The following is an 18,601-nucleotide window of genomic DNA, read 5'->3' on the forward strand; positions in this document are numbered from 1 at the left end:
CTGGGAGTTCCTGCTTAGACTGCTGCTCCCGCGACCCGGCCCCGGATAAACGGAAGAAAATGGATGGATGGATGGAAGCTGCTACTCGCTACCGTGATGTGCAGATATCCATAGAAGAGGCCAGCAACTTCACAGCTCTTTGTTTTGACGACGTTTACGGCAGCGTCTGCTCCCACAGTTTTCTAATGCAGTCGTCAACTTTTTCAACAATTTTTCTGAAGGATTTTTGGTCATGAGTAGTAACATGTCACCTACTATAACGAATCTATGCCATGTAATTTGTCAACCACATTCATATTTGCATTTAGGATTAGGTGCAGATATTTTCTAATTACAACTAACATCATGTCCACTTACCCTGTATCTGGGCATGAATAAACTGTGGATTTAGAGTTTTTAAAGCTTATGTCAAATTAAAGATATAATATAATTGGAAGACTATTCTAAACAAATGTATAAAAGTGAGAGAAGCTAAAGATGACCTGTACCTAATATTGTGGCCAGCGGGAGGATAAAATATGGCCGCTTCTAATTGAAATGGTTTACGGCCGTATGGACATTTGGGTTAAATTTAAACCGGAGGAGGAGGACAGCGGATGCTTGGTCAGGAGAAGTGCACGCTACACCTGCCCTTAAATCACACATGGAAAGAGGGAAAGGAGGGAGGGAGGGAGGGAGGGAGAGGTGGTAGTTTACAAAGAAACAGGGTGAGGATGGGTGGGAGAGAGTGAGAGAGATGTAGAGAGAAAGTAGTTGAGAGAGAGGCAAAGAGGATGTGTGGGAAAAGAGAGAGAGAGAGAGAGAGAGAGGAGGGGGATGGTAGGAATAGGAGGGAGGTAGAGAGAAATTGGTTGATTGAGAGAAGATGGGTGGAAAAGTGAAAGAGAGGGGGGATGGGTGAGAGAGTGAGAGGATGATTGAGAGAGAGAGAGATTTAGAGAGAAACTGGTAGAGAAGATGAGGGAGAGAGGGAAAGAGATGAGGGATGGAGAGATGGGGGAAATAGAGAGAGAGAGCGAGAGATGAGGGACATAGAGACATAGAGAGAGAGAAATGAGGGATGGAAAGAAAGAGAGAGAGAGATGGGGGAAATAGAGATGAGGGCCAGAGAAAGAGAAAAGAGAGAGAGAGAGAGAGAGAGGGAGACAAGGGACAGAGAGAGAGAGAGAAAGAGATGAGGGACAGAGAGAGAGAGAGAGAGAGAGAGAGGAGACAAGGGACAGAGAGAGAGAGAAAGAGATGAGGGACAGAGAGAGAGAGAGAGAGAGAGAAAGAGAGAGGGAGACAAGGGACAGAGAGAGAGAGAAAGAGAGATGGGGGAAATAGAGATGAGGGTCAGAGGGAGAGAAAGAGAGAGAGAGATATGAGGGACAAGGAGACAGACGAGGGACGGAGAGAGAGATGAGTGACATCGAGAGAGAGAGGGAGACAAGGGACAGAGAGAGAGAGATGAGGGACAGAGAGAGAGAGAGAGAGAAGGGGGAAATGGAGAGAGATGAGGGACATCGAGAGAGAGACCGAATGAGAGAGCGAGAGAGAGATGGAGAGAGAGTGAGATGGGGAGAGAGAGATGACGGACATAGAGAGAGAGAGAGGGAGAGAGGGATGAGGGACAGAAAGAGAGAGCGAGAGAGATGGAGAGAGAGAGAGATGAGGGACACAGAGACAGATGAGGGATGGAGAGAGAGAGAGAGAGAGAAATGGGGGAAATGGAGAGAGATGAGGGACAAAAAGAGAGTGAGAGAGAGATGGAGAGAGAGTGAGATGGGGAGAGAGAGAGATGAGGGACATAGAGAAAGAGGAGAGAGAGAGAGAGCGAGCGATGAGGGACACAGACAGTTGAGGGATGGAGAGAGAGAGAAATGGGGAAAATGGAGAGAGATGAGGGACAGCGAGACAGATGATGAACAGAGAGAGAGAGAGATGAGTGACATCGAGAGAGAGAGAGGGATGAGGGACGGAAAGAGAGAGGGAGCGAGAGATGGAGAGAGAGTGAGAGAGAGAGAGAGATGAGGGACAGAGAGAGAGAGGGAGAGAGAGATGGGGGGAGATAGAGATGAGGGCCAGAGGGAGAGAGAGAAAGAGAGAGAGAGATATGAGGGACACGGAGACAGATGAGAGACAGAGAGAGATGAGGGACATCAGAGAGAGAGAGAGGGATGAGGGACAGAAAGAGAGAGCGAGAGAGAGATGGAGAGAGAGTGAGATGAGGAGAGAGAGAGGGGAGCGAGAGAGAGAGAGAGGCATAAGGGACAGAAAGCAGTAGAGAGGGAGGGTGATGGAGTGAGAGAAGCCTTTAACATACAGTGAATAGTGATTGGGGGGGAGAGAGAAAGAACGAGAGATGTGGGGTGAGGACGAAAGGTAGGGCGAGAAAGAGCGAGGGAGACGGGTCGAGAGACGGCGAGAAAGGGAGTGAAAGCGCGAGGGGGTGAGAGACGGATGGAGAAGACGAAGGAGCCGGTGGGCGGGAGAGAGGGAGAGAGCACGGCGAGAGATAGATGACGAGAGAGAGAGAGAGATCGCGAAAGAGAAAGGGGGCTCACGGAAGAGACGAAGACGGAGAGAGGGGGTGAGGAGCAGATGGAGGGAAGATGAAAAGAAGGAGAGCTGGCGGGCGGGAGAGAGGGATAGAGAAAGAGAGAGGAGAGAGAGAGAAACGATTAACATTACACAAGACAGTGATTGAAATGCTGCTCCTCTCCTCCGTTCCTCCGTTCCTCCTCTCCTCTCCGTGTGAAAATTACATCTGAGTTTCAGGTCATGCACAATCCAGTCGATTCCAGTCAATCGGCCGTAATTGCTAGGGTGTCTATGGGGGCAGGAGACGGGGGGATGTGGGGGCAGGAGGAGGAGAAGGTGGAGGTGTCGGGGGGGTATGAGGAGGAGGAGGAGGGGGGCAGGAGCGCGGTGGAGGTCTAATTGGAGTCAGCTCAGGTTTGTTGTTCTGCGGCAGGAGTAAAGAATCAGCCTTTAAAGGACCAAAATGGATTCTCGTAACAGACACACCTGGAGTTGTGTTTTGTTTCATTCACACGTGTTTGAGTGATCTTCTATTATTCGTCCGTCTACATCTCCAACGCTCAAAATGCTCGGTTACACCTTGTGACGTCATAACATGGTAGATTTCACGTTAACATCTACCTTTTTTTTTAGCGATTCTAGGGCTGCAATCCTCCAAATGATTCTAGTGAAGGTGTATGGAGTTTAAAAAAAAAACTCTGTGGAGCACTTCCTGTATTACCACATGACATCACAAGGTGGAACAGAGTCTAAATGTGCAGGGTTTGTGTGTTAAAACATGATTGAATGAAACAAAACACAACTCCAGGTCTGTTTGTGATGAGGAAACGACATTATAACATAGATCAGAAAATAGCAACATATCGGCACTTTAACTCTCCACACAGTCTGCAGGTCCTCTCTCTGTTTAAAAATAATTAAAAAAAAAAAGCCAATTTAGTTTTAAAATAATACTTTTTTTTGACAAGAAATTGTGTTTATTTCAAAAAATTTTCAGCAAAGTGAATGCAAGTGGAAGCTGGTGTCGTCACAACACTAAAATTTCAAATTCAGTTCTCAAACTAAGGAATAGATTCAATACACAATAACTATTATGATGCCACATTAATAATAATAATAATAATAATAAAAAAAAACACAATTTCTTTAGACCATTGTTTCCCAAAGACTGGGTTACAAGAGATCTTTTTTTGGTCGCCTTGTCACGATCTGCACGTAGGTTGACATGTTTTATATAATTTATAATCTTTTTTAATTATTTTTTTGACTATTTTGTTCCAGTATTGTTGCTTTAATTCAATGTTGAAAAGAAAAAGAAATGCGCTACATTTAATGTCCAAATAGGCGACTTATGGATCCTTTTATTGCTGCTTCAATTACTGGTTTTTATTGTTTAAAACTTGAGTAATACTAATTGTTTAGAGAGACACGATCACTCAGTCAATGATAAAATATCCTCATTAATGTTCAATAATGGTCAAATCCACCTTTATTATGTGATTCATGAGTAATAACTATTGACTTGGGTTGTGAAGGTTTGCGACTTTTAAAATACGGTTCTGCAGAAAAAAAGTTTGGGAAACACTGCGCTCAAAATCATTCTAAAGCTTCAGGAAAGGTCAATCTGTTCTGTAAATGTGACTTTTTTAGTATCGATACTCTCTGTTTTGCTCAAATACGTGTGAAAAAATCCAGTAGAGCCCCTTTAATGCATGTGTCAGAATTCCATTTCCACTGACGTGACATGAACGCAGCGTGATGTGTTGAGGTGTCACGCTTCGAAGCTAATTCACATGACAACTTTCAACACAGGAGGAAAAAAAAAAAAAAAAAAAATCACAATAATCAGGCCATTTTCTAATCACAGCCTTTGAGATACCAGTCAGAATCTCATTTTATGCCTTGTCGAACTTTCACATTTTCAAATACCAGAGATGATTTCTGCCCCCTGAATATTTCATAAGCATTCATATTAGATACCTTATAACTAAAGGCGTGCGCTGGGCTTCAGAGTCTGTATCATTTAAACAGATGAGAGGATGGCCTTATTAAAGATTGTTAGAAATACAACACAAGGAGAAGGAATGGTGAATATTTTAACATTTTGCAATTCAAAGTGTCTGTACCTGACTTGTATTTCTTATAGTTCAGGAAAAAGTATTTGAGCTAAACATTTCAAAGATCCTGTATTACACAAAGTTGACTCTTGTGAGCTTTAAGACATGTTATAATGTTGTTACCTCCTCAAAAACTTACCTGGAGTTGTGTTTTTTTTTTCATTCACACATGTTTGATTCTTTATTAATAGTCTATCAACATTTTTAAAGGTCAAAATGTATTTATTTATAAGGGAAGCCCCTTGAGATGTAGCATCTCGTTTGCGAGGGGGGGTCCTAATACATTAACAAAAGCAGCATTTACAGAAGAAAAATAAAACAAATAAATCAAAACGGAACAAAAGACAAACAGACTAAGACACAGGTGTCAAACATAAGGCCCGGGGGCCAGATCCGGCCCCCCAAGACCTTTAATGTGGCCCTTGGGTGATTTTCTACTAAAATATTTTAATTATATTTTCTATTAAAATATTGGTAATTTTCTGCGGTGTTTATCATATCAGCGTCTCCAGCGTCTCTGTACGTGGCCCCTCCCACCAGAGCAGCACAAATGAAGACTTGTCTCTTTCCAAACGCTCTTAAAGGACGATCGTTTTGACTGTTGACCGTGACACCCTCATCAGCAAAAATGTCCAACATGAGAAAAGTGGAGCCGAGTGCAGGATTTTCTGAGAAAAATTGACTTGTTCCTATTTGCATACAAGTTCATGTTAAAACATTGTGTTGAAATTGAATTTTTCTTAAAGTTTCAGATTGTTCATAATATTATAATATTATAATAAAGAGTTCATAAATTAAAAAAGATTTCTGTAATAGATTTGCATTTCTCTGCACAAATATTTGAACTTATTGTTATTTTTGGGGTTTATATGCCATGAGTTTTCTGATCCGGCCCCTTTGGGATCAAAGTAGGTTGGATACGGCCCCCGGACCAAAATGAGTTTGACACCACTGGACTAAGACAACATTCACACAACACACAGACAGCATTCATACTATACAATCCAGGATCCTAAGATATCCATACATCTCTCTGAATTTTATCATCACCACATCTGTATATGTAAATTAGTGAAAAAAAAGAAACTCTATGTACAACAGAAAGTACATAGAACAAAAATTTATTTTTATCGAAAACAGGAGCAGGATGTTTGTAAGTATCTGAAAACTGATGCCTTAAACTGGTGCATTGATGTAACTGATCGAATTGATTAGAGTAAGTTGTTCCAAAATGCCAAAATTAAACTGCTACTTCAATAGAGATTGGCAAATCCAGGGCTGAAATCATCCATTTGATTCTATTGAAGGTGTATGGAGTTTAAAAACACAGTGGAGCACTTCTTCATCACAAGGTGGAACAGTTTTTTTTTTTTTTTTTTTCCATTTAAGAGAAGAATATATAAGATAATATAGTACAGGCCCTTTCAAAGGCATCTCAAACATAAATATTTCAATACTGAAGAGGAATCAAGCAGTATTGTAATCTCTCACAAACTGCTTTAATCTAATCTGAATATTTTTAGAAATACATTGATTATATTTTACTTTATCTACTCATATACACCGGTCAAAAGTTTTAGAACACCCTCATTTTTCCAGTTATTTATTGCAATTCAAGTCGTGCAAGTCCAATGAAGAACTTGAAATGGTACAAATGTAAGAAGTGAACAGCCAGAGGTTAAAAAAAATAAATAAATTAAGATACAAAACACAAGTCCAAGCTCTGCCAAAACTACCTCAGGAAAAAAGACCAAGATGGTAAAGCTTGAAAACATGGAGTGTCCAGCACAGTTTCCAGGGATGAACTGGACAGAAGAGTGAAAGACAAACAACCTACAAGTGCCACACATTTATGAGAACTTCTGCAACAGACTTGGGAAGAACTTTCTGAAGAATATTTGATTTCTATTGTAAAAAGAACGAGCCACGAGTGTGTTCAGCTGTTATATCTGCCAAAGGTGGACACTTTCATGAACCAAAAGTTTAGAATACGTTTTGGTCAACAGTAAACAGCAAAAAAATGGAAAAGGTGTGGTGGTGTAAAACCTTTGACCAGTAGTGTATTTGTTCTGGTTTTGGTTGATGAACAGGTAAACTCCGAAAGGATATCATGCCGATGAAGGGAGATTGTATGTGATATTAAAGGTTCAATGTGTAACTTTCTGGTTGGAGGTTCGTGACTTGCTTGTTTCTATTGATATATGTCATTTCTTTGCCTGGAATGTTCCACAGTATGACTTTAAACAGCTCAACTTTACATTTATTCAATTATAGCTCAATGATACCTAGAAAAACAGACATTCTGACTGTGAACGGGGTCGCCTCTCCACAGATCTGACCTGTAATTTGGTCTGGTTTGGTCTCCATGAAGATAGAAAGGTTTAATACCATTCCAGACAAATCAATAACGTCTTCATAAAGAAAAGGATTTGATGAAAAAGCTACAAAATTCTTCTTTTAAGGTTTTGCCAGCCAACTTTGAAAGGTGTCCAAAGTCAGGTTTGTAACTACTTCAGATGAGAGTTGAATTCTTTCTGGGGACGGTGAGTTGGAGCAAAATAGTTCTTCTAGGAGGTTGTGTTGGGTTTAAAGGAGAGATACTTGTGCGGATGATTAGACCTGGTTTGGTGGTCCGCTGGAGTGAGGTGGATGACACTGCTTTGAGTTAGTTGGTGATTTCACACATCAGGACAGAAGTTGTCGGTGTTTTCGACGTTCCTCAAGAGTTTTCCATCCAAAATGTCGAAGCGTAGACGGTGCACCGCTTTTCGGATCAGAGTCGGGAGTTACAAAAAGTTTGAGAATGGAGTGGAGAGAAGGTTTTAATCGCCTTTTTATGCAAAGGTAAAGTGATTTATAGCGGTGGAGCTTCAATTTGGTTAAATAAAAAACATATTCATTTCAGTGTGCGCGATCAATATTGCATCATTAAGGCTGGGCACCGAAAACTCTGTTCCAAGTAAGAACCGAGTGAATACTGGCACCCAAAACTGCTCGTTCAGTGCCAAGATTCGGTTCCTTGGCTTTAAATTAGTTCGAGTTAGCCAATAAATACACCAAAGTTATAACATAATTCAAAGACCTGAGGGATAAGAGAGCGTTTGTCCACTGATCTAAAGGTTGACAGTTCGAATCCCGCTCTCGTTATAAAAACATCATTGGTGTAGCGGGCAGATCCAGTGACCCACAGGTTGTCGGTGTGATTCCAGCCGCCACAGATGAATGCTGTCGTTGTATCCTTGGGCAAGACACTTAACCCACCTCGTCTCGCGACTCTAGTGTTTGTGTACGCTAGGGATGGGGTTGGGGTTCCTTGACGTAAAGTGCTTTGAGTGTCTTGAAGGTGTATAAATATAAACAATTTGACCATTGGCTAGTGACCATTTATCAAGGTAGATTTATTTTATTTTATTTTAGCTTTAATATTGACTATGAATATACATTTTAAAAAAATACAAGGAAAAAAATAATAAAATAACCAGTTTTCGGTATCAAAATGCAGGTGTCATTAAGATACTAAAACGTTCAAAAGAAAATTAAGATTCCAACCGTATGCAGTGTTTCCAGCAGCACTTTATACTTAAGGCGGCCCCCTCGACAACAAGTGGCACCCGCCTTGACTACGTCCCTCCAAACCACGTGAATCCGCAAAACTACGGTCGTCACACGGAATCTCCACGCACCCCCGCTCCTCACTTCTTCTCCTTGCATGGAATCTCCGCAATCTCAGCACCGCCTTGCCTAACCAATTTTTTGTGGGAAACACTGATATGCCATATTATTACTTTATATCCAGGGTTCCCACGGTCATGGAAATCCTGGAAAGGTCATGGAATTTTGTAACTTCACTGAAAGATTTGGAAAAGTCATGGAATTTTAGTATCTCTTTCACGTAACTACAGCGTTCTGTTAAGTCTCCAACCTGTAACTTGGGAGCAACCGGTAGCTCTCCACCCCCTTCCAAGTAGCTCACGAAGGGATTTCTGAATTAAACATATTGTTCTAAATAACTCAAACTAAATTAACAAATTACCACTGTGAATGTGTCATTTTGAACTTTGTGCACTAATAGATGGATAATGGTTTAATTTTTTTATATTCATCTAATTGTACATTTAAGGCTTGCCCTCTTATATCAAATCAAGTTTCTTGCAACCGCTAAAATAAGTAGACTACCGGGACCAGAGAGGGACTGAGACTGAGACTGGGACTGAGACTGGGACTGAGACCGGGACTGAGACCGGGACCAGACCGGGACCAGAGCTTTGACTCTGAGCCTCCACGGGGTCCGAGCCTCAGCTTCGAGCTCCAGCCCTGCCGTGGGCTCTGAGCCTCCAGTCTGGTCCCGGCCTGGTCTCGATCTTAGTCCCGGTCTGGTCTCAGTCTCAGTCCCTCTCTGGTCTGGTCTCAGTGTAGTCCTGGACCTGAATCAGACCTGGTTCAGTCTGTATGCAGCGCAAAAGTCCAGCATCGCAGTCACGGAAATCACGTAAACGTTATCCGTTTTTTTTTTTTTTTTTTCCATTTTTCATTTCAACACAAAATCGAGAACTGAAAAAATGAATCGTTATCTGTTTTTTCATTTTGGTTTTGGAGACAAATAATGAAGAAAACTGTTGTTTTTTCGTTTTCTTATTTTTTGATTTATATTGAAAAACGAATGAACGAATGATACACGGACTGGGAAAGAGTTAACAATTCCACACATGTAGGTGCTGTAAAGTCATGGAAAATTCACTTTAGGTCATGAAAAAGACTTGGAAAACTTTTAAAATTTTGTCAGTGAAAAAAGAGTGGGAACCCTGTATATTGGATCAAAACAAAAATCACTGGTATCACCCATCACTTTTGAGAACTATATGAAAACACCTGCTTATGTCCATCCCAAACAGAGTGTTAAAAGCAGCTAAGTGGGAGTAAGTGTTCGTTCTAAAGTACAAAATGCAAAAATAAGACAAATGCATTATTTTACTCCTGCTTGAAATCCCCGGTGTGGTAAATATTTGTGGATGAGGACACTTTAGGTGCGGCTCACACCGTGGATCCTTGTTGCCGTGGGCGCCGAGTATTTTGCCCGAGGAAAAGAAACCGGGCCCCGTTCAAACATGGCCGCCATTAACTCCCAGGCTCCTCCACTGCATCAACACTTCATAAGAGTGACCCAGGAGGAGCCGCCTGTGCTTTTAGTTCAGTCTGAGGGAAGAGATGCAGAATAACAAGTAGTGAGCACTTTTGGATTTAAATATTTTTATGGATTTGAGTGTGTCTTTACTTAAAGGTTGTATGGAGGATTTTTTTTTTTGTTTCAAACTGTCAGTCAAAGATTACAATACCATTACAGAGACGCAGCAGCTTTGTAATTATGATGACCAAAAAAAAAAGAACGAAAATCTATCAACTGTGGACGTGTTGAGGCCAGATAAACATCAGCCAATGGAAAACGAGGCTCCCTCATTTTTTATTGGCTGTTAGGTTGTCAATCAAACTCCCTAGTATAACTGATTCGTCAGAGCGCGGGGATTACATGGTTTACGCAGCGGTTTTTAGAGGCTTTTCGAACTGTCGCTTCCTCGCATTTCGCACAAAGTTTGTCGCGACGGCGGACGAGAATCCACGACCGGTTCGCCGCAAAAGAAAGTCCGTTTTTGAGGTCGCTGAAAGAAGAAGACCGAAGCAGACGAAGGGTCTAAAAACTGACGCGTCGGTCGCTGAATTACTTCTAGACAGGTCACTTAAACATTAATTCTGAATGCGCACAAGGACTGTCGCTGTATTTCTCTTCCCTTAAAAAAATCCTCTATACAACCTTTAAAGGTGCATTGTGTAACATTTCTGGTGGAGGCTCCGTCACCTGCTTGTTTCTGTGGGGATTTCTCTTCCTGGAATGTTCCACAGTGTGACATTAAACAGCTCTACTTTACATTTATTCAATTACAGGTGGTTTTATAGCTCAAAAATACCTAGAAAAACAGGCATTCTGACTCGGAATGGGGTTGTCTCTCCACAGATCTGACCTGTAACTTGGTCTGGTTTGGTCTCCATGAAGATAGAATTGTTTAACGTAACATCTCCATAAAGAAAACCATTTGACGGATATATTTGGAGCTTTCTGGTCAAAAGCGACATTCGATTCCCAGGCTTCATGACCAAAAACATTAAATAGAAAATCTAACTCCTGCCTGTACCACAGTTGAACAAGTTGACGAGACATTTGTATTAAAGGAGACCAATGATGCAACATGTACTTTCAGAAATTTTAACCATATTATAGTTGTGTCCCTTCTCATTTACCTTCCAGAAGTTGTGTTTAGAGTGATTCATGCATGTTTGAGGAATCTTCTGTATTCAAGCTTACGTCACAATCCAGGAAGACGTTTGGAAAGATGCGATGACAACTTCTGGCGGACTTTATTCGCGGTAGTAAGTCTGTCAAAATCTAGGAAAATAAGAAGTTTTGTTCATCTATATGTCACTGTAGCTAATCAACAATTACAACCACACCTCAGTTTTCAAAATTTCTCCACTGACGCACAACTCCGAGCGCACAGGGTACACGCGATTAGAAGAGAAGTTTCAAGATGATTCCAAACGGCACATACGAATGCAGTCTTCATTTTACCTCTGCTCGTTTACTTCAGTGGGTTTTATCACAGTCGGTCGGCGAGCCCAGTGTCGGGAACTGCGTCGGAAATTTTCATCGCATCTTTCCACACGTCTTCCTGGTTTGTGACGTAATGTGAATAGAGCCTATTGCTCCAATCCCTGCCACTGGTACACGCCCACTGTGACGTACTTACCTCATTCTCCCAATTTTCTATAATTTTATTTATACATTTCAACTGCAAATTACATAGTATGCGTATTAAACATCATAGCTGTTTTTTTTAACCCTAAAAAACAACAAATAAAATAAAAAAAACATCAGAGAATTCAAAGACAGACACATAAATAGTGCCAAAAAAAGAAAAATACAACTATGCTAAGTTATGGTGTGGCCATGTATTTCAAAAATGGCATTTTTTTTTTTGTTTTATTTTGTAATTGAAACTGCGAGTGTACACCTCATCTTCTCAATGTGCAAAAACCTTACGAGATCATTTACCCTCTGCGTTCTCGCAATTTTCTAACATGATGTCAACGTACTTGTTTCATTTAATAAGTCAGTCAGTATTGGATTTGGAAATTGTACTGTCCAAATTATATCGTAATGATCCGCGGGCGTCATAGATTATAACTCTGTGTCAGACACAAGCACCGTATGTCTTCTTTAGGCTTGAAGAAATTGTCTGTTGATGTTGGAAGTGAAAAACGGCTTCACAAATCCTACACATGAGATAAAGAATGACATTTTAAAATAACATTTCTGATACTAATTTGTACGCAAACTGTAAACTGATGTAAACAGACAGAAACAAAAATAATACTTGCCAATAAAATAAATCCCAATTTACAACCTTTATCTGTCACATTCTGTAGGACTTTGCACCTGGCTGCTCATTCCTCCATTACTGCTGCTACTTAAATGCCATCACCTCCGCCTCCGCTTTGCCCTTTGACCCTTGCTCTCAATTCTTTCCCCTCGCCCCTTCTTCCCCCAACGGATCAAATATTTCCTCCCCTCCGCAAAGCAGCGCTAAATAGAATCGTGCTCGGAGGAATTGGACGCGCCCCTGCGAGATCCAAAGGGGGGATTTCTACTGACAGGTCAATGGGCCCGTGATAAACTGTAGGCCAGAGTGCACACGCTTTGGGCACAGGAGGGTACTTGATCAAGCAGGGGCCACCACGGGGAACCATCGGTCATCCGCAGCCTGTTGGTACGACACAATAACAACTTAAGAGCAGATGTTTCCGTGACAACCATCATTTTTCTGGTGTATTTATTTTGTAACGGAGCGGCGGGGGAAATGGATGGAGTGGTGTGCGTGTGCGTGTGCTTGTGTGTGTGTGTTTTTTTTTTTTTTTCTTGCAGCAGGTGCCATCAATGTTTGCTGGGGGTGTGATGTTAACTGGAAGCACTGCTCTGTCTGAAGCCCTGTTACTCAAATTGGACTAATCTGAGCTTTGTTTTTACACCATCAGACTCATTTAAGGGATCCTCCACCAGAAACGTTACACAATGCAACCTTTAACCCTTCCAGCCCGACGGTATCATATATGATACCTGGGAATATGTTTTATATAACCGCACTTAACTTTTCAACCATAAAAGTAAAAGCTGAGAGAGGCTATCCAGGCTGGCATCACCTAGTGCCTCAGCTCAATGTCATTTCGCTCCAGCGACTAGGTCAAGAATCGGAATACACTAGACGATTTGCAAGAACCCCAAAAGTTGTAGACCGCACACCGACCAATCAGCGAAGAGCTGTGAAGCCAGTACATCAAACTCAAGTGCCTGTGCAGGTCCATTTTGTGGTACAACACAACAGTAAAGCGGTTGAGATGGATGTAAACGAAACCGTACATTCTGTGTTGGCAACGATTCCTGAGATCGAGGATTTAAAGTCGGAACAAAGAGAATATTTGGGGGGGAAAGACGTTATTGCCCTTCTTCCTACAGGATTTGGTGCATTACATACGTCACAACCAAAGTAATTGGTTGAATAAAAAAAGTAACCGCCTACCGTCGAGCGAACGAATCCTAATGCTGCGAGGTGATGAGTCAGGATAGAGTTACGACTTTCTGACCATATTTGAGGCATTATTCTATGTCTGTGTTGCATGATGACGTTGGGAAAACAAGTGTCCAATAAGAACTTTGTTTTCTGCCAAACACATGCGCTTCATTCGTTTTGATTGACCCAAACTTTGCCAAAGAGTGTAGTGAGTCAAAATGGTCGATGCTCTGAGCGTCTGTGTTCGTAACAATTGAAAAAGCCCCTCTGACTGTAGTTATTTCTCAAATAATGGCAAATCTTGGTCTGTATAATTGCGCATCCCTTGCTATTTTTATTTGAAAGATTTATTTCAGTCCAAATGTACAAATCCAAATGTAATAAACACCATGGAAATGCAGGAAGTGATGTGGTTTTCCATGATTGGTACCAGTAAAGTCATGGGGCGATAGGACTTTTTGGTTTTGTTTTGAGGGCAATAAGGATATTTTTTGTTTACTTCCACACTTGATATTTTTTATACTTTTGTAGCGTGTGAATTATATTTTCCTTTTTTTATTTGTATTTCTGGTCCTGTAGCTTTTATTACAGCCATATGACACAACTACAGCAGCAGATTGTAAAATAACAGGTTGTACTGAAAAAAGGATGTATAACACTTCATTAGGAGGTAAAAGGGAGCGTTTTAATAGCAAATTTAAGAAAAAATAAATCCAGACGGGGACAAATGTACTAAAATTGCCCTTAGGTTTGGAAGGGAACCTCTCTTCTCTGACCATTCCTACAGTATTCTCACAGAAGCAGATGGCGTAAAGACGGTGCAAGCGAGATTCGATCCCGCAACCCTCCGGTGAGAAGGCGTACAGCCATGCAGCCCCATTACGTGATGATACAAAGCTGTGTGACCCACTAGTTCAGAAACATGGCCGTGGTGGATGACTATTTATCACCCGAGAAAGGTTGTCGTATTTAACCTTTGCAATGATTTACTCTCTCACCCATTCCCCTCACAGCTGACACCGACTCATTTATTTAGATGATTACTCACCTGCAGAGCGCTTTGTCTACTGCGGAAAGCTCAAATCCAGGGTTCAAGTCCCTATAGGCAAATGTGGTCCATGTCTCTCCGCATCACACTTGAAAATGAATTATTATTCTGCGAACTAGGGTTGCCAAAAGTATCGGAAATCAGGTACTATTTGATACTAAGGCTACGTTTATATGATGACGGTCTGAACAGAAGAAGCAAAAGTGGCGTTGTGTCTTCACTTTTTATTCCACGTTTACACAAGCTTTTTCTGAGTTGTTCATCTTGGGCAGTGTAGACGGAAACGCTACGGCGAAGCATATTCAACTTTTCCACTGGATGGTTTCAGTTTTTTGCGTTTTTAAGCTCCAAAAATGCCGTCACCGTCTAAATAAAAGGCACTTCCGATAAAATATTTTGTTGTTTTTACCCACAAGTGTTCTCGTGTAAACAGGCCCTAAAACTAGTGCCAAAACTAGATACTCATTTGAGTAGATATCGATACTTAAAAAGTAACATTCAAAGGGCAGAAGTGAACGTTTCCTGAAGCTTTAGAATGATTTTGAGTACTGAATCTATTCCTTGAAATTGTGTTATCTGTTAACTTCCCACTTGAAGACTATATTTTCTTACTTCACCAGCACACTGCTCATGGTGTACCGAGTCACTCCCACTCATCCAAACTCAAGAAATACCATTTTATTAACACTGACAAAAAAAATAAAATTACAAATGTGCTTATGAAATTTCCTATCTAAATCTGAAATTCATATTGTTTCTAAAAAATGCAATATTAAACCAAATACTGAACTCATTACATCGCAATTGCTGAAACTGTCAATCCAAGACCAACACACGTTCTTATTTTATTCATTTTACAGAAAAATCCAACTGTTCACCTATTTAAAAAAAGATGATTGGTTTTAAAATAGATATGTTTTTGTTTTTTTTTTTTTCTGGTTCTACTTAACTAACTACTGGACCTTGAAGACTTTGTTCAGTGGGTCATAGTGATACTAAAATGTCAAACTTGATTTTGATATTATGGAATAGACTTGATAGTTAATACCAATTCCCATACCACAAATATAATGAAAAACACTCTTTCTTTAAATAATAGAATGTGATTTTCAACATTAAATCATAGTACTTTCTTTTATATTACCATGCGGCCTTATATCTGACTTTTTTGTATCGATGCTTCAAATGAGTTACCTAGTTTCGATACTAGTTTTTAGGGGTGTAACAATATCCAAGTCTCATGATACGATATCGTCACGTATGAACCTCATGGTACGATATTTATTGCGACATTTTGTAGAGGCTAATATGCTTCTTTTGGACTTAATCCAAAGAACTATGACTTAAAAGTGCTTAGAACTGTTATTTCTTCATGTAGTCTGCATTGAAATGGAGCAAAGGATCATGGTCTATGTAGTTCCCTCTGTTTTTTTGAGTTACTGCTGCACCATAACTCTTAATTTAAGCAAAGAGACTTGTAATTCGATATATTGTGATGGTCCACGATATGATTGTGAGACCTTTGATGATACGATATCACGATATTTTGGTTATGTTACATCCCTACTAGTTTTAGCATCGATTCATATCTGATTTTCGATAGTTTGGACAATCTTACTAAGTGACAACACGGGATTACCTCAACGTATGTCACAAGAAACCGGGAAGTAAAAGGATAAACTTCACCAAAATAAAAACCTATATTCGCTTTTCCGTCCATACCTCCGCCTCCTCCCGTCCTCCCCCAGTCTGAGGCAGAGTTCAGCCCACACTGAGCGGCCTGTTTCCCCTCACAGAGCCGGCCTTGTGTCCCCGGTTGGTTGAAATGCAGCACACATGCACCTGTTAGCCCCAGCGAGAGCCGTTCTGACAAAGACTCTGTTTACGGCTCCTCGTGCAGAATAGCAAGCTCCATTAGAGGCTACGGGGACAGAGGACAGCCAGATAAGTTTCACTGTTTAATGAATGAGATGCATGAATGAATGGATGAAGGGACGGGGCAAGCTGTTAAAGTGAATCCATGAATTTGAATTGGCCGTGTCTTAAAGGGACCGTCCATTTTACGCAATGTTCTGATCTGTTTTTAAACTCCGTACACCTTCACTAGAATCATTTGGATGATTTCAGCCCTGTACTTGGCAATCTCCTCTAAACAAAAGGTAAAACTTGAAAACTACCACTTCATGACATCACAAGATGGAACAGAGCATTTTGAGCTTTGGAGATATAAAACGAGTAATAATAAAGGTTTAGTTAGTTAAATATTAATTGAGCATTCATTTACTGAAGTGGGCAGGACTCTTGAGCTCCACTGATTGATATTAATTGTCAAGTTTTGTCATGATATCATTCAGTTGACTCATCAGAAAATACAATATAATGTTTGGATACTTTAGAAAATATAACAATTTGGAAAAAACTTCTGGGACAAACCGTTTTTCAAAATAGTTTGACCTATTACAGCATTTATGTCAATGTATCACAGTGTTTATACAGATTTTTTAGTTCCAATATCGATACTATGGTTTTAAATATCTTGTAAGACGATATTAACCGATAGCAGTGTAGGGATTACAAATTCCATTTTTCCTCTCAAAACACATTTATTACAAACTTGATGTGATTTTATTATGTAATTTACAGTATGTATCCTGCAAATTACTATTGAATAGCTTTGTATAAATTAAAGTTCAAACATCATGAGACGTCCTAGACCTATATTATTCACTAGTCCAAAAGCCCAACCAGGATACTGACTGAACCGATATTCGATACCAGTGTTGGCATCAGTGCATCCCTAATTTATAAGTATATAGATGTATTGTATTTTTCGGATTATAAGTTGCAACAGCCAAAAGATGCATAATGAAGAACAAAAAAAACATATATAATCACACTTTTTGGGGGAAATTTATTCTAAAAAATTAGAGACCAAGAACCAACATTTCATCTTGAAAGGAAAGCTATAGTAATAACAACAGAACAGGGAACAACAGACTGTTAACGTAACATTATTCAGATAACTAAAGGATAAAAAACATAACACAAGTTTACCGAACTCTCGGTCTCACTCCAAATCACTAAATCCATTGAATTCTTCATCCTCGGTGTCACTTGTGAGCAACACTGCAACCTCCAGAGGTAAACAGAGCGCCGCTTCCTCTTCTGTGTAGCTGTCGTCAGACTCAGCATCAGTTTCAGTTAGAATTATTCTGTCCTTTCTGAATCCCGACAGGATGGTTTCGGTGTCACTGAAGTCACTTAAATTTTAAATTTTCATTGGTACAGAAGTAATGGAGCGATTGACTGACATGAGACAGACAGGACAGTGGCTCTTTCTGCAGGAGACATGCACAGTAGAGGGAAGTGACAGTGGTACAGGATTAATAGGAGCAGCAGATACTGACGCACAAGACTAGAGTGCCCTCTCGAAATTTTATATATAACACACACTGGAGTATAAGTCGCAGGAAACACCCAAACCATGAAAAAAGTGAGACTTAAAGTCAGAAAAATACGATAACACTTCTTCTCCCTTGTCTCCACAGTGCTTATCAGGTGGTGGTGGAGGAAGAGCGCCCCCGCCGAGCTCGTGGCACAGCGGAGATACTGCGCTGTTACCCGGTGCCCATCCACTTCCAGAACGCCACTGCGCTCAACTCGCAGTACTATTTCACGGCCCAGTTCCCAGCAGGGGGCATCCACGCGCCTCAGCCCTTCACCGTGGGGGACAACAAAACCTACAACGGGTACTGGAACGCCCCGCTACTGCCCCAGAAGAGCTACAGCATCTACTACCAGGCCGTCAGCACCGCCAACGGGGTAAGGCGCTTTTAATAGTAACAAAAATTTAAAATGCACTGTGTAACTTTTCTGGTGGAGAAATTGGCTAATTGTACAGACAGTGATTACACTCAAAAACGAAAATGAAACCGATTCAACATGTTAATACAGAGGTTTTCAATAGTGGACAAAGAGCCACTGGGGAGGTAGGACACACGTACAAAAAAATCTGTACACACCAGCAGCAGTATTGATATCAGTAAATGTATATGTGTGTATTAGCTGTAAAATTATGTTGCCGTTCTGACACCTGCTTATAGTTTGGAGTGTCACCTTTTTTTTTTTTTACCTTGTATACACCGCGTGGACCGCACTTCCTCCCATGCATAACACGGGCCTCTAAAATTTAAAATCAGGACTAAAACCAGGTCTAAACCAAGTCTAAACCAGGCCTAAGCCAGCACTAAAGTAGGACTAAAATCAAGTTTAAATTCAGGTCTAAATCAAGTCTAAAC

General features: G+C 40.7%; 1 protein-coding gene across 1 annotated transcript in view; it reads left to right on the forward strand.

Moving 5' to 3' along the window:
- Positions 1-18,601, forward strand: part of LOC110153462 (protein tyrosine phosphatase receptor type M) — a 583,698-nt gene that overhangs the window by 345,249 nt on the left and 219,848 nt on the right. The window contains exon 12 of the mRNA XM_055151363.1: positions 17,852-18,125. Within this exon, the coding sequence (XP_055007338.1) occupies positions 17,852-18,125 (274 nt within the window). The remainder of the gene's footprint in view (positions 1-17,851; positions 18,126-18,601) is intronic.

Source organism: Boleophthalmus pectinirostris, unplaced genomic scaffold, assembly GCF_026225935.1.
Source record: "Boleophthalmus pectinirostris isolate CB_2022bp ecotype Guang Dong unplaced genomic scaffold, ASM2622593v1 HiC_scaffold_16, whole genome shotgun sequence".
Lineage (NCBI taxonomy): Eukaryota > Metazoa > Chordata > Actinopteri > Gobiiformes > Gobiidae > Boleophthalmus > Boleophthalmus pectinirostris.